This window comes from Urocampus carinirostris, chromosome 1, assembly GCF_059441175.1.
Source record: "Urocampus carinirostris isolate Australia breed hairy pipefish chromosome 1, RoL_Ucar_1.0, whole genome shotgun sequence".
In the NCBI taxonomy this organism is placed as follows: Eukaryota; Metazoa; Chordata; class Actinopteri; order Syngnathiformes; family Syngnathidae; genus Urocampus; species Urocampus carinirostris.
Genome location: NC_142349.1, coordinates 27,282,242 through 27,297,886, shown reverse-complemented (window position 1 = coordinate 27,297,886; position 15,645 = coordinate 27,282,242). Strand labels below are relative to the sequence as shown.

Below are 15,645 nucleotides of genomic sequence, written 5' to 3'. Positions count from 1 at the left end.
CACATTTACAGTATTCCTTATTTTAAATCTATTCTCTATATACAAAGACAAACTAGTGGGTCAAAAAACAACAATGGGGCCCTGCAGCTCAATACCACTTTATTGGGTTTTGAGTGGAATAGATGTCATGTAACCAGTAACAAGTTGTAACACAAATAAGTACTAGAGCTTACAATTACCTCTGCAAGCACAGCATGTCTATCATGAGTTTCTTTCTTTGTTGCTTAATTGACAAGAATGAACTATGTGTTATCTGCGGAGGGGGTACTTTTGGGTAAGAAAGGAGTTATACAATATTCAACACTAAGAACATTTTGCACACGGGCCAAATCATTAGTAATTGCAAATTTAACAGATTGAATAATTTGAGTAGAATTGATGGTATATGTACTCTGCTCGACATTCAATGTTAGATTTTTTATAGTAGTATCGGAAACAACTCATTTACATATCGAATATAAATACTTCATAAAATGTTTTTTATTTGAAAATTCACAGGGAATGCACGGGCAAATGTCACGTGTAGCTGCTCATTTATTGGACCCTTCTCTCTGCTTTTATGAAGCTATTTTAAAAGGTTAAAAATGATTGTGACAAGCTACGTTCATATATAAACCATTCTCAGTGATGGCAGAATTCAAGTCACACACTTTCTGCTATAGCTCTTCACATTCCCTTTAGGGTAAAATCCTGGTATAAAAGGCAATAAATGAGGCATAAGACTGGAGTGTTTTACACTTAAACAGATGAAATAGTTATGAGGGAAGTTAATTGAGATGGGGTAATCTTCATCCTGTTCCTGACGTAGGGGCTGCTGCTGCAGAAACGTTCTGGCCTTTCCCCTTGTGTCGCTGACCACCTCTTCTTCTTCCACCTCCCCCAGTCTTTGGCTATACCGAGGAGATATAACGATGAATAAAAATGGGGTTAAAAAATACGTTAAACAAAAAAAATACATGAGCCATAAGTGGATAAAAATGCATTTAAAACTCTTGTTTCGATCACCTCTTGGTGACCCACTGTACCTTGTTATCTTTGCTGCCCTCCTTTAACTGAGGGTCTTCCTCCCCCTCTCCCTTCAGGGAGCCAGTCACACAAGCAAAGGAGAGGGGAGGATGACAGGTATGACACATAATGAATGATAACAGTTTGAAAGGATGAAGGAAAAGATCCAAGGATAGAATAAGGACAAACAAGAGTCTCAGGTTAGAGGAACAGTTGGCAGTGCACATTCAATATGCTGTAAATAGACAGTAGAACCTCCACCATTATTTGGATGTTAACCTGGCATCTCACCTGGTATGTCGTGCTTGGGCCTGCAGACTGTGATATCGTCAAGCCATCATCCAATGTGGTGCTATCCTCTTTCCGGGTCGGTGCCTTTTTTGTGGATTGCATTTTTATCTGTGGAGGTTTGGAGTTTGACGGCAAATTATTGGTAGACTGCAGAAGCTGGAAAGAATGCAAAACGAACTTGTGTTTATGCAAACTGGGCCTATTTTTCTTTTAAAATACGGTAAGATTTATTTTCTAAAAATACTTGTGAATATGTCCTTTATCTTACTTTTGTGATGGTCCCTACGGCCTTGGTGCGTCCCTCCCTGAACACCAGCCTCTGGTCACAGTGAAGATACTCAGGAGTCTTGATGAAGCGAAAGTGGACCGTGGCCTTGTCCCCTGTCCGTAAGCAGTCTCTGTTCATGGACAGGATGGTGGCTGTCTGCCTTATGCTGCCGCAGTGGACTAAACAGATAGCATAACGGGTGTTTATAGAGGAGGTAGCCAACCAGTTCAAAAAAGCTGCATGTCTCAACATAAAATCAGGCCTAACTGCAAAATACACACCCATCGCTTGGTATCTGGGTGATATCGTAGTAGGGTGGTGTAGAACTAGAATTTCTGCCTCAAACTCCCAAGTTGCCTGGGGGTTTAACCTCGGAGACACCATGACCATGCCTTTCCTTATTGTTGAACGCTTGATCTGAAGCCAACAAATCAGGAGAAAAATGTCAAATGTGTCTCACTTCAGCCAAGTAATCACAAGGGAAGACAACATCCAATTGATAAAGAATAATTACAGTACTACAGAGCTTTTTGATTCCTATCTAGAGTCTACAAATGTGCAGCCAATTTCTAAGACCTTTGCTAACTTATAAACTGTGCCACGATGGAGCAGTTTCCACTTACCTTCTTGAGTGCAAAGGAAGCAGTCTGACCCCCTCGGACTTCCTTTACTGGCATTCTCTTGCGGTGGATTGATTTAACAGCGATGGGGATGAAGCTGCCCAAAGGATCCGGCCCCAGAAGCATGGTGTCATTCAGACGGATCAGTCCACGTAAGGTAGTTCCTGACACAACAGTGCCAACACCCTACAGCAGCCAATAGGAGTGATGGGTGTTTTTTTATTTTTTGCACAGAACCATATTCACTAAGTTTATCAGCCAGGTTTGGAAAATATCCCCAGGTTCGCTTTACTAGTTTAGGAAGAATAATCTGATTTCATCAAATCAGTTGATTTGCTCCGAATACCTTTTTTAATGTTTGACACGTTTCTTAAAAAGTTCATTCATGATGAACTTAAAGATGTGAAAAGATACAAATGTGGTCAGATAACACATTTGATGATAGGACCACATCTCAGTCAAACCTAAGTTCTTAGTAATTGTTTGTAAACAATGTGTGAATTTATACCACGTTGATACTGTATTAAGCAGACAAAGCGGGAGAACACTTACAGGTACAGAGTAGGTGTCATCTATCTGAAACTCGGCTGGCTGGTCGTCTCTATAGCACGTCCGAGATGAAAGCAGGTTGAGGAACATTTTGAGCAGGTCCATGTTCTCTCCAGTCACATTTGAGATTTGAAAAATGGGACACATTCTTCAGGAAAACATAAAAAGAAACATCACTTACAATTCAGCTCACTTAGAAATTGCCTTGGACAGACTTGGTACCTCTCAGAACTGAAGTTTGACGCTGTAACTATGACATCATCCTTGTTCTGCACCAAAACAGGGATTTTCCTGCAGCCAGGGGACTTCAGTAATCTCTGAAGCAGCTTTAATGTCTCTATTGGGATTAGATGACATGAGAATGAATGCTTCTCTTCAAGACTATCATGTCTATGCTTCACCTAAAGGCAAAGTGGCCAGATTATTAGGCCAAATGAGCATTTAAATGACTAGTCGTTGCTAAAATAAAATAAATTCCCCTGTACCAATTTCTTAGGTGGGACATCTCTGATTTGTTTACTCCCATACCACCAGAGAACGCCCACATTCGAGAAGTTAAACCTGGTCGGGCCTGGTTAGTACTGGGATGGGAGACCGCCTGGGAATACCAGGTGCTGTAAATCGGTCTTTTTGGCGCAGACACTGCTGCGAAAATATTGACTGTACCCCTGGGTACCAAATAAATTGAAAATATACAAACATTCAACTAGGCGAACCAGTTCAGGGTGTCCCCTGACCACTCCCGGAATATAGCTGGGATGGGCTGTAGCCCCCCGTGACGTGCAGATAAGCGTTGCAGAAGGTTGATGGAAGGATGGCTTTAACCTGTGTGTGTCGATTTGGTTTAAATTTTCATTTACACAAATCTACTTTTTTACCTGATAATTAATCCTACAGATTATATCACGGCCTCTTATAAACAGATGGAGTCTAATGTCAATAACTTTGTGCAAGGAAAGTGCAAAAACTAACAGCAAAAGCTGAAACCCCAGATGGCAGACCTTGAAGGATGTTGGCAGGACACATGTCGATTTTTGTCACCACTACAAAAACAGGGACGTTGAGGGCTAAGGCCAGGCCCAAATGCTCTTTGGTCATGCCAACAATCCCTGCGTTACTGCCAACCTAGAGAAGGATAGTGAGAATATGTTTCAGTGAGATGGTATGTGTACGCTTGCAGGCCACTTCTCACCATGAGCATGCAAAAGTCTGGTAAGTGTCCCGTCATTCCAAAAACAGTGGTTTTGAGATATTTCTCGTGGCCAGCCAAATCGATGAAAGTGATCACTTTGGAGGACTTCTCACAAATCTTTGTCCAATCCAAGCTTCCTCCATGGTTGTCGGGTTTGTTAACCACCTAAAACAAAATGCACAACTTTACTCTAAAGGCAGCTATTTTTTAATCATTTTAAATGTGAATGTATTGTCTCACCTGCCCCTCTTGATCAAACCCAAGGATGTCATTGCCCACACTGCTGGTCCTTCCGCTTTCCATCTCGTGCTTGTGTCTGAAGAGCTTCTGGCGAGCAAAGCCTCTGCCATTATCTAGCTCTCCATGTGTTAACACCCCTAGAAGAGTACTTTTACCAGCATCCACATTTCCTACCACTGCCACTCTGAAGACAGCAGAGGGAAAAACATTGAAAGACTAAAAAAAGGCCTTTTGATTATATAAAGTTATTTGACCACTCACCTGACCTCCAGAAAGTCTAGTTCCCCCACACACCGGCGTATCAAATAGTCCCGTACCAAACCCTCCGCCTCAGTGCGTTCCCTGAGCGGAATCAGATCAGAGTCCAGTTGGGCACACATGGACCGCACCGTCGCCTCAGAGGCTTCCATATCCTTTTCGCTGAGACCCCAATCACCGCCATCTTAAAGCAAGAGTAAAAAGGAAACAATTCACTAACAGTCGATATTTGAGACTAATCATCTGGATTGTGTTATTATGTTAGGTTTATTAGTGGTGGTCCCTCACCTGAACCCATTCCAATCACATAGATGGTTTCTCCAGACCCCTCTTCCATCCTGTCCTTTAGTTGGCTAAGTAGGGAGTCATATTGCTCTCCATTTGGACTGACGAGGGCCATCTTTTTACAAGTGGTTAAAAAAAGGCAAGTTGTTATGTTTCAGCAGTGTTTGGGGAATGCAACACATTTACATTGTTTTAATTTTGATAAGTTCTTATTGTTAGGAGTATCTAAGAGAAAGAACATGCACATATCCATGTCATATCCAATGTCTTTACATTGTCATATTTTAATTAATTAAAAAACTTAATTACATAAAAACAACTCATAATAAAAAAGTTAAACTACATTGTATCACAGGTGCTGACCGATTATTTTTTGGGTCATGTCCAAGAAAGTGATGCAATTATGTGCAAGGTAGTTTTTCCATTCGTCTTTTGTGATGTGTAATTGGACCTTTGCAACCAAGTGAATATTACAGCCACGCTTTTCAGTTTACATCATCCAATACACTGAACTTGTTTGACCAGAAGAAATACTTTGACAGAAGCAGACATGTTATGTAGTAATAACACTCCAGACAAAAAAAAAAACAAGTAGACATTCTTCATTTTTATCAACGTGATAATTTGTAAGTTGCAAGAAAACCCGCCAATGAGTATTTTGTTATCACTGGGTAATTCCATGTGTTATTTTCATGAACGAACGTTAACATAGTCACGTGTTATTTATTATTACCACTGCCTGCCATTCCACTTGTGTGCAAGCGTATAATCATATACATCTTAAACCATATCAACGTGACGAGTTCAATTCCCAAACTTTACGTTTATTTACACGTGGCATACGTTTCATTGTCACGACTATCCGTAAAGCACCAGTTGAAGCAAGCTTCACAATCAATTCTGTATTACAGCTAGCTAATGCTACACCAAAAATGGAAAATAAATTGTGCTGTGCCGTCTTTTGTAGTGTTCGTACCAGGACCTATTCGGAACCCCATGTTTGTTAAAACGTTGTCAAAACCTGCGTTCAAACGCAATACGCTACTAAAATCTCATTCATTCTTGTTCTCGTTTAGTTCGCTAGCATTAGTCGAGCGCTAGCTATGGCCTAGCTTCACCTTGCTAGTAAAGTCAATCCTCGGGTCCTCGGGCTCGCCGTTGACCACTTCCCCGTCCTCGTAGAATTCATCCCCGGGATCTTCCACGCATCCCCCCCGGTCTGGTGCGAATATACTCGCCGGGAGTAAAGCGTCGGCAAGCGCCGCGCTCGACTCGTGAGCTGCGGCGGTTAGCGATGCCATTTCGGTATGCGACAAGTGTCCCGTAGAATCGCTTCAGACTGTCGGGATGTGCAATGGTTGGGTAGCCACAAACTACGCAAGAGATACTTTCGATTTGGTCAACATTGGAGAAGGAGGCAACGGGCTATTTGTAAGTGTCAGTTTGCTTATCAAAACAGAACGTCTCCGCCCTGTTGAAAATAATGAGGTAGGTGTGGGTGCATTTGTGACATGCTCGCCAATCGCCTCTTGAATATGCGGGCGTAGAGAACCAATAACATGCAGTGGGAGCCCAGTATGTCTCCGCGGCCGCCCCTACCCATGCTGTTCAATGTTTGTGTGTGCAAACTACGCGTCATACGTGGACGAGCCTGCCAGTCAAAGTCGACTAGAGTATGATAAACAAGAGGGCAAGCCGGCAAATTGTCGTCACTGTCGTCACTCACTCTATGAATATATGACGTTTTGTTGCGTCAGCCAACTGTCACTTTGCTATCTATATTATATATCTTATCTATCTTATCAAACTTAGATTATCCGTCTATCTGTCTATCTATCTGAATATGTTTAGTTGCTGTTAAAAGTGTCGATAAAAAATGTTCTATCTATCTATCTATCTATCTATCTATCTATCTATCTATCTATCTATCTATCTATCTATCTATCTATCTATCTATCTATCTATCTATCTATCTATCTATCTATCTATCTCTGCATCCACCTTTTTCTTAAGGTATTGTATGAGCACAATAATCACAATAATCATAAAACTGTTATCTTCCTTTAAAGGGACAGTGTGGTTCTCAAATAGTAGAGGGCAGTGGCACTCTCATTACCAAAGTGCGCTTGCAGCTTTGTTTTTCGCTTTTAAGATTTCTTATCTTCCAAACATTTGTGAAAAAAAAGAAAGAAAGCAATTACTTCGTATGTTTCCAATTTAGAGAAGTAAATCTGTAATTGCTGCAGACAACCGGCTCTGACGTAAAGTGTAACTGATTTTTGGGTGATACCATGGAAAAATAACTGAGAGGGATTCAAAGAGTGGCTGAGGGAAAAGAAGATAAAACAAAAGAGAAAAAGAAAAATATCTCCCTCCATTTCGACTCTAATACAGATCATCTCAGTCACTGGTAGCTGAAGTCATCGAAGATTTCTAATATTGTTGCGGTAAACTAGCAAATCTTATCCTTGATCAAGTCAAGTCATGTCATGTTTATTTGTCTAGCCCTTAATTACAAGGAGTCTAGAAGGTTTGCACAGAACACAAATTATTGCAAACTACAGGCTATTATGACACCATCCTCTGATCTAAACCCTCTTATCTTTCAGATCTGATCTGCCACTATGTCCCGGTCCGAAGCCTACGATCTGAGAGTGCTGGTCTTCTGATGATCCCGAGAGCAAAAAAGTCTTCTGCTGGTTCGAGAGCGTTCTCCATCCGGGCACCGGTGCTGTGGAATGCTCTTCCCCCTGAGATTCGATCTGCAACCTCAGTGGAAATGTTTAAATCTAAACTTAAAACTCACTTCTACTCCATTGCATATGAATAACCTACTCCTCTTGTCGGTTGAAAATAGTTTGTGTAATATAGTGTAACAATCTGTGAAGCCCTTTGAGACTCTTCGTGATTTAGGGCTATACAAATAAAAATGACTTGACTTGACTTGACATAAGATTTTTTTTTTGTATTGTGGCACTGCTAAGTACAATACACTACACTAAATTTACTGCAAGTGGAGAGAGAACTAAGAAAGCTGCTGAAAGAATAGTTTGTGTCGTTTATTTGGTAAACAAAATAAACTTGCTTACACATATCTTTGTTTTTACTCTACAACTCTGTCTTGCTGTGAGTAAATGGGGACAACAATGTGTTTGTAAGGTTTTATTATCGCTTAATAAGGGGAAGAATTGGCTGTGGTTAACAGGGACGTCAGTGCAAAAAAAAAAAAAAAAAAACACACCATTGGAGAGCAGTTTTTGGGCGCGTTACTTTAAAAAAGTAATGTTATAGTTAGACACTACTTCCTCCAAAAAGTAACTGAGTTAGTAACTGAAATACTCAGCAGTAAAAGTAACTAATTACCAGAAAATAATTAAGAAGTACTGCTGTAGGGTGTAGTGCAGGTATGTCCAACTTAGTTTAGATCTGGTAACATACTTTCTGTTCTGAGGCGGGCGGATCAGAAAAAGGATGTCAACTCCAAATGTGTAGCTTTGTTTTTAAGCATTTAATTTGTATTGCCCCTTTGCACACACATGACTTAATCACGTGATGACACCATGACGGACGGTAGTAAACTGTAGTAAACAGTGGACAAGGCCACTAAACTGTTGACAACTACAACAAAAACAGCAATACTATTCAACTCCATTGGCAATGACTAGTCAAACGAATATTGTGCAGCTGTTGGATGAGATGGTTCACCTGGTCAGTAATCACAAAAGCGCAATCTAGATAAACTGATAATAACATTAGCAATGCGAGCTGATCCTCCTGGCATATTCACAGATCCCACCAAATTGTCTAGTCTGCCTGACTTGAGAGATCCCACCAAATTGTCTAGTCTGCCTGACTTGAGTCCACACCATCCGTCCACTATAATGTAAATGAAGTATTCCCAAACACAGATGCTGATCATAAAGCTTATAAAGGTTTGGATGCTTACCAGTTCTTCCTAGCTGGTTTGTGTTACTGTGCTTTGTTTTGCCGACAAATTTGCGGCGTGAAATGTACGGGGGATTTGCATTTTGCTCCTTGTATAGAAATCACTTTTGAGTATGTTGAACATCTTTATTTTGGCAAAATTATGTTTTCTTTTTTAAACATTTGTCCCTCATTTTATCTGTTGGTACTTTGGAAGTTCATTTCGGCATAATAAGCTTTATAGTAGAGCACATAACAGTTTTGGAAGATTACCCAAGTGGTGAATGCTCTTTGTTTTTACTCAACTGCTTATTCAACTGACGTGTGCTCAAGTGCCTCTTGCCATCCATCATGGCTCTCATTTTACCAGGGAAGGCAATGTGAAGTCACATGCAAAGGTTTAATAAAAGAACCGCTCTGCCCTGTAGTTGATCAGATCATCAGCCCAGACAAATGGTACTATGTAAAGAATACCATTACATAAATGACTAGCACTTATCTGCAGAGAAATATAAAGTCTTTAATATCCTTAACTGAACTGCATTTAATAAAAACAAATACATCTAAAATACAATGACAATGTTCATATAAAAACTAAAGAACCAACAATCTAGCTCGCTTAACGGGTCACCCTATGTATTGTGTTTCGGGAATATGTATTAGGCAATACAATTTGCATTTTGTTTCTATTTCACAGCTTGGCAATTTTTGATCTTACTGGCATGTTAAAATGATGTTGCTAAAGTGACTAAAGGTTAGTTTCCCCTTAACTGTGTTTATTTTGCCTTCTACAGCACATAAAATACAACATTTTGCTGTTAGACATTGGTTGACTATGCTTTTAAGATTCCTTTTTTTCCAAACAATTGTGAAAAAAAGAGAGAAAGCAATTACTTCTTATGTCTTTATTTTAGAGAAGTGAATCTGCAATTGCTTCGTTCCTGCTTCCAACAATGTCAAGCTGCTCTTCTCATCATGGAAGATAACTTTAAATAACAGTTTCTCGGCTTTGATTCTATCACTCGCCAGTCAGCGGAAGATCGTGATTGTAAGGTAAATTATAGTTTGATCATAGTTTAAATGGGCCTTTTGATGATGTTATCCTCAAAAGTGACTTAACAAATCCAAATATAATTTCCAGGTGCTGTTTGTATTCTTGCAACAATTGTATCCTCTTGGTGCCTGCTAACTATTAATCAAGATGGCCTTTGTTTTTAGTGCCGGGAAGCCCGCTCGAGAGCTTGCCTCCCCACATTAATAGTCTGATTAAGAGCTTTCCTCCCTACATTTACAGAGACGCATTGTGTTACAAAATTTCACTATCCTTTTTGGCCATTTATTACACTCGCACGCCATCTAGCGACCAACATTATACAGTGCATTTCAACATGTGATTCCTGTCTAAACCAATCAGATTTGTCTCCTGTGTTCATATAATCTCATTTAAACCAATCAGATGTGTTGTTTTATTCTTGTGTTTTCCAATAAATGAGCCTCTAGCTATTGGCGGAGTGTGATTCCTTCCTGATCCGATCCTGGAAGCACGCGCATACAATGGAAGGGCAACAAAAATCTAAATCTCCGACTCAGAGTGTGTTCTTTTCTTTATTCTAATACAATCTCAAGTTTTAACCTTGATAGTTATGTTGTTTTCCCTGTCATGCTGCTGCAATAGATAAACAATGGCTTTATTTTTAAATAATTGATTAAGACAATGTTAACATGTAATTAAATGTGTATTGGTGATTTTTGAGTTGTTCTCTTCTCCATCGAACCATGAAAACACATGACCAAAATTAAGAAAGAAGCCTTAAGATGTTTTCAACAGGACTCCACTGGGCAGCATACATCTCTAACTCATGTTCTGTCAGCATTTGTGTTACAAAGGTCCCTTTGTCATTAAACCGTGTTGCACTTCCAGGGGGTGAGTTATTTCTGCAGAATTTGCACATGTTCCCCTTATATAAAGGAAATTATTATTAAATTATAAAAGGTCAACATTGTATGTTTTGAAGTAGAAATATTTGGCTGGATCAATTTTTGTTTAGCTTTTAGCCAGTTTAAATTGCCGATTCCTCAATAGAAAATGTCGATATGGTGTTATGCTCAAATCAACGTTCTCTAATAATTCTGAGACAATCTTGTCCCCAATTTACGTTCCATCCCATCTCATGAAAACGGCACGGTTTGTAAAGTTGTAGAGACCCTTCATTGTAAATTTTGTTTTTTCAGCTTTCATGTAGTATAGAAACACAATGAACATTTATCAAAGAAAGCGCATTTGCAAATTTTAATTGTAAAGAAGTGGTCAAACATGTGGAAAATAACTAAAAAGAACCCGGCTGGTTCCTCTGCCTGGGAGAGGTGTGTATTTTGCTTCTTGCTACGTGAAAATCATCTACAGTACACTTGATTAACATTTTAAAAGCGAAGGCGTTTGTTACGATTGCCCATTGCAATCGACTGGGCCTGCTCATTTAGCGCCAGCTGTGGCTCGTTGCCTGGTTGGCTCCAGTCCGATTTAAACTCAGTGCTCTCATTCACTCCTTGTCAGTCCGTCAACGAACCTCTGCACTTGCAAGACATGCATTTTGACTCTGTCCGGTATCGATCCAGTCTGTCCTGTCCTGTCCGGTATCTTGCTCGTGTATCGAGTATCCGGTATAGATTCCTTCTTTCCTGTCTTGTCCTGTCCGGTATCCAGCATCCGGTATCGATCCCCTCTGTCCCGTCCTGTCCGGTATCCTGCTGTTGTATCCAGTATCTGGTATCGATCCCGTCTGTCCAGTCCTGTCCAGTATCTGCTCGTTTATCCTATATATGTCCTGTTCGGTTTCAATCTCGTCTGCCCCTGGCTTCCTATTTTGCCGCGCCTGACTTCTCTGTCTGACTTCTTCTGCCCAGCGATTGCCCAATTGGTTTTGTTTGTGTTCCCGCGCATGACTGCCCCGTTTCCGTAAACTAAAGCTTGTGTGAAAACATGCGTCTGGGTTTACCATTTGTTCAGGTTCTGACAGCGTTACCATTGGTTAAACGTAAAATGTAACTATTTAATCTCTATAGTTTATTGTGGAATGGCTTAAAATCAGCATTTTTCACCTTTAAGTTTTCTAGATCCCGTCAAACTCATCCAGTTATCACAATTGACGGCTGTTATTTGATGTGTTCTCTTCATAAGCACATGCTGTCCGCGTATTTCCAAATTTAACCTATGCAAAGCCAAAGCGATACCAGATAGGAAGTGGTTGGGTCTAAAATATATACAGTACAGTCTCAACTACAGATAGCGGTCGCTGTGTCACACCAACAGATCCCGTTTTGGCTCTGTCTCTCCGTGGGATCCTGTATATGGAAGCTCATTAAACAATGTATGTTCACTGTTGGGACACATTATGATGAAAACCCCTAGAACTAATTGTAAACACCAAAAAAACGCCAGCCAAGCACCCATAGCCTTTTGATTGGGTGAGTGATAGGGGTGGGCGGATCTCTGCACACACAGTGTGCTCACCTCTCTCAACCAGCGTACTTTGCGTGAAAGGTAAATACTTCCGTATACTTCTTGTTTGCAGTATTTTATGACACTTATAAAAGACCTCTGCTTGCAACCTGCTTGCACCGATCTTAAGTAACTGCAGGAGGGTGAAAAATGTAAGTGGTATGTTTGTTGTTATGGAACACAGACTCTGTCATTATTATTTCATAAATTCTATCAAATCATCAACAGTGAAATTAAATGAGCTCAAAAATTAGCTTTTGTGGAGCAGGTTTGGCAGTTTTGTTTTGTTGAATTATGTATAAAATATTTTGCTTTGATGGCTCTTTGTGTCAAAATGTTTCCGACCCCTGTTTTATACCATTGTGGCATAGCCAGTCACAGTACATATTCCAGTGCCATAATACCCGTAATATTTCATTTTTAACAATGGAATTAATACCATATGCAGGCGACATTTGTTTTAAATGTTTGTATTTTTTGTCCACAGATATAACAAAAAAACAATGGAACTCATTGTGTTTAAGCATTTATCTCACTTGGCAGTCAGTGGGTTCAGAGAGGAGTCACCCCTCCCACTCCAAGCTGGGCTGACTGTCATCTGATTCTGTTTAAGGCTATATGCAGTAGTTGCGCTTTGCCACATTCAGCTGGCCTCAATATTTAGTTGTCTCCTTGGTGACACACTCATTTCAGTCCTGACCCTCTCAGCCTGGAGACCTAATAGAACTACAATGTGACAGTTTCATGCAATGTGGCGACATAATTAGTCTCACTTCCCTTCTGTCCACAGTAAGATGTTAAAACAGTTATTCGTCGTTTCGAGCCCTGCTGACATTTCATTGGTCAAAGTCATTCAGAAGTTGAAGAGCTGTGGCTCCCTGGACCGTCAGTAAAATGGAGCCACCTCCCACCCTGGATAAAACCTCTGAAGGTCTGTGAGGCAAGGCCCTACACTCTATTTCTGTACAGCTGCGTGTCACTTTCGACCTCATTGGAAATCACAATGGCCGTAAGTAAAATATATGTACATATATTTTATGAACTCATAGTTTTACTTTCTGTCTGCTTGGACTTAACATTTAAGGTTTTATTTTGATAAGAGGGTGAAAATGATTTACAAATGCAGGGCAAGATGTCATCATGCACTGAACATTTTGGTCTGGTTATCGGTAGCATTTTTTTGCTCTTTAGAGATCTGAATGTTTTGTGTGACCTTTTATGGTTGAAGTATTCACTGCAGCTCTCCGAAGAACATTCGCCAACGAATGTGTGGATTCTCAGCTGCTTCTCAGTCAGAACCTCAATCTTCAGCATTGTTTCACTGATAATTTGATTTGCTCCTCAGTGAGTGTTGGTTTCACTGCTTTAAACCTTTTTATTGAAAATATAAAGAAGTACCAGCTAAAATTAGGTTGTTTTTTAAAGTCTTTGTGGACTCATAAATTAACATCATGCTATAGTCATCTGCCTTTAATGGCTACTGGAACAACAATCCTGCAGATTGGTAAATTAAGAATGGAAATCAGATTTTCCTAACATTATGCAATGGCAAAAAGTGTTTATTTGGCAATTTATTGACAAGACCAGGCATATAAGACACAATTATCCTGACAAGTCATTCCAGGGATAGTGTATGAGCTTTCCATTCTTTCTAAAAGAAAGGTTTGCGATAGGTTTCATATATCACTTTTCCCAACCAGTCTAGCAGCTGCACTCTTATATGGAAAGAATGTTGCAGCCATACTTTTCCTTCAAACCCGTTTCTCCTATCATGGCTTTGCTTTTTTAAACATAGTTTTTTTTTTTTTTTTTAACTTTTTTTCTCATCTATGGGAGGATTTAGGTTAATCCTTGTTCAGCATTGATGTGTATCAGTCTTGCAAGAGATCATTGGTTAGTAATTGTTATCGCAAAATATGTTTCAGAGAAGCAAATCTCCCAAAGGCTGCGTTGGATATACATTATGCATTCATAACTGTTCCCCTAAAAGATTTATTTTTCTTAAATACTGACTAAAAATCATACTGTAATGTAACATTGCAGCTAGACGATGTCTTCTTAAGACAGCTGCTTTATTTTACGGTTATTCCTATGTGCACGGAAGAGTTTTTGGCAACCTCAGCCTTTTTTCCACCCTCGAAGCGTTTGGGAGGAAATGGTTACGGCATATCATAATTAGTTCCTCTATGTTTGTAACATCAGTGGAGAGGGATATGATCGTGGGGCAGCTGTAAATCACCAAGAAGTTGAATCTTAAAGCGTTTATTGAACAGTAATTTAGTGTCAAATTCCTTTTCAAACAAAATCTCATGCACTGTATGTTTCTCTACACAGGGGATGGCGATAAAGAATATGTCTTTCAAAGTAGGGCAGACATTAACTATTGTGGGAAAGGCTCAGCCCAATGCTACTAAGTAAGTACCGAGTCAATTGAATAGTATCGTATTTGCAATTAAATACAAGCAATAGCTTTGATTTCTCTGTTACATTATCCTTTAGCTCACATTAAGCAGTTTCAGTTTGTCCAATATTTTGCAACGAATTTTTCGATGCTCCTTGTATCACAGTTTTGCGCTCAACATCGGCCCAAATGAGAAGGACATCACCATGCATATCAACCCACGCTTCAATGCTCATGGAGACGAGAACGCGGTGGTTTGCAACTCTTACCAGGAAGGCAAGTGGTGTGAGGAGCACCGCGAGGGAGGTTTCCCATTCCACCAAGGGGAAGAATTCAAAGTAAGACCATCATTTTTGACTTCCAACTGATATCCAATATTTACATCATCATTCTCTCCTTTCTTTGTAGATCATCATTGTGTTCACTCCTACGGAATTCCAAGTAACTCTCTCAGACGGCTCTCAAATTCATTTTCCAAACCGCATGGGAGCGGAGAAGTACTCTTTCATCAGTTTCAGTGGAGAGGCTCGTGTTACCAGTATCGAGATTAAATAGACTACCCTGACCATTAGAATATTTTTTCAATAGTTGGTGTTTGCAGCAGAGCAAATTTTTGCCTTGTATTACTAGGTTATAACATACATTTACAGTTAGCAAGACAATGTAGTCCCTAGTTATTTTAACACTACTGCAATAGAGATGAGCAAGTGACGTAAGCCTTAGGAATATACATTGAATTCTATAAAGTACGGTAAAGTAACCCGAGTAAAATAATGGGTTTTTATAAACATACTGAAATTACCAAAGTTTACCCCCAAGACATTCCAAACTTGTACCTATGCTTGCATTAAAAATTAAAAGCAGGATTTACACGGACCTATGTGAGTGTTGTCATTGACTAATTTAGCCACTAGATGGGGCAATCATAACATGAATGTGTTGTACAGTGCGGCACTTGGTTTGGTGGAGGTGGAAATAATTTACTTAGAACATATTTGGTACTATCAAATCTTAATTGGATGCTGATGATTTCTTTCCCAAATACCTCAAATATCCCCATATTTGTTTTAATGTATACATTTGCTGTCATGGGTTTTCAAGACTTGGGTGTTT

The 15,645-nt window shown here is 39.8% G+C and overlaps 2 protein-coding genes across 5 annotated transcripts; one reads left to right on the top strand and one right to left on the bottom strand.

The window, feature by feature from the left end:
- Nucleotides 1–82: 82 nt before the first annotated feature.
- Nucleotides 83–6,342, bottom strand: gtpbp1 (GTP binding protein 1). 4 transcript variants are annotated; one of them, XM_088332897.1, is made up of 14 exons: nucleotides 5,827–6,342; nucleotides 4,712–4,823; nucleotides 4,427–4,607; nucleotides 4,166–4,349; nucleotides 3,926–4,090; nucleotides 3,735–3,858; nucleotides 2,956–3,070; nucleotides 2,737–2,881; nucleotides 2,188–2,370; nucleotides 1,846–1,981; nucleotides 1,565–1,743; nucleotides 1,297–1,404; nucleotides 1,026–1,076; nucleotides 83–890 (listed from the first exon to the last, which is right to left on the bottom strand). In XM_088332897.1, the coding sequence occupies exons 1-14, from the start codon at nucleotides 6,007–6,009 to the stop codon at nucleotides 789–791; spliced, it is 1,968 nt and encodes a 655-aa protein (XP_088189023.1). In that variant the 5' UTR covers nucleotides 6,010–6,342; the 3' UTR covers nucleotides 83–788. The 4 variants fall into 4 exon arrangements, with proteins under 4 accessions (XP_088189023.1, XP_088189016.1, XP_088189039.1 ...); XM_088332890.1 differs by having other exon boundaries at nucleotides 1,297–1,452; nucleotides 5,827–6,341; XM_088332913.1 differs by lacking the exon at nucleotides 1,026–1,076 and having other exon boundaries at nucleotides 5,827–6,340.
- Nucleotides 6,125–15,408, top strand: lgals2a (lectin, galactoside-binding, soluble, 2a). Its single transcript, XM_088332922.1, has 6 exons — nucleotides 6,125–6,139; nucleotides 9,547–9,685; nucleotides 12,922–13,140; nucleotides 14,466–14,545; nucleotides 14,699–14,870; nucleotides 14,941–15,408. The coding sequence occupies exons 3-6, from the start codon at nucleotides 13,135–13,137 to the stop codon at nucleotides 15,085–15,087; spliced, it is 405 nt and encodes a 134-aa protein (XP_088189048.1). The 5' UTR covers nucleotides 6,125–6,139; nucleotides 9,547–9,685; nucleotides 12,922–13,134; the 3' UTR covers nucleotides 15,088–15,408.
- The last annotated feature ends 237 nt before the right edge of the window (nucleotides 15,409–15,645 follow it).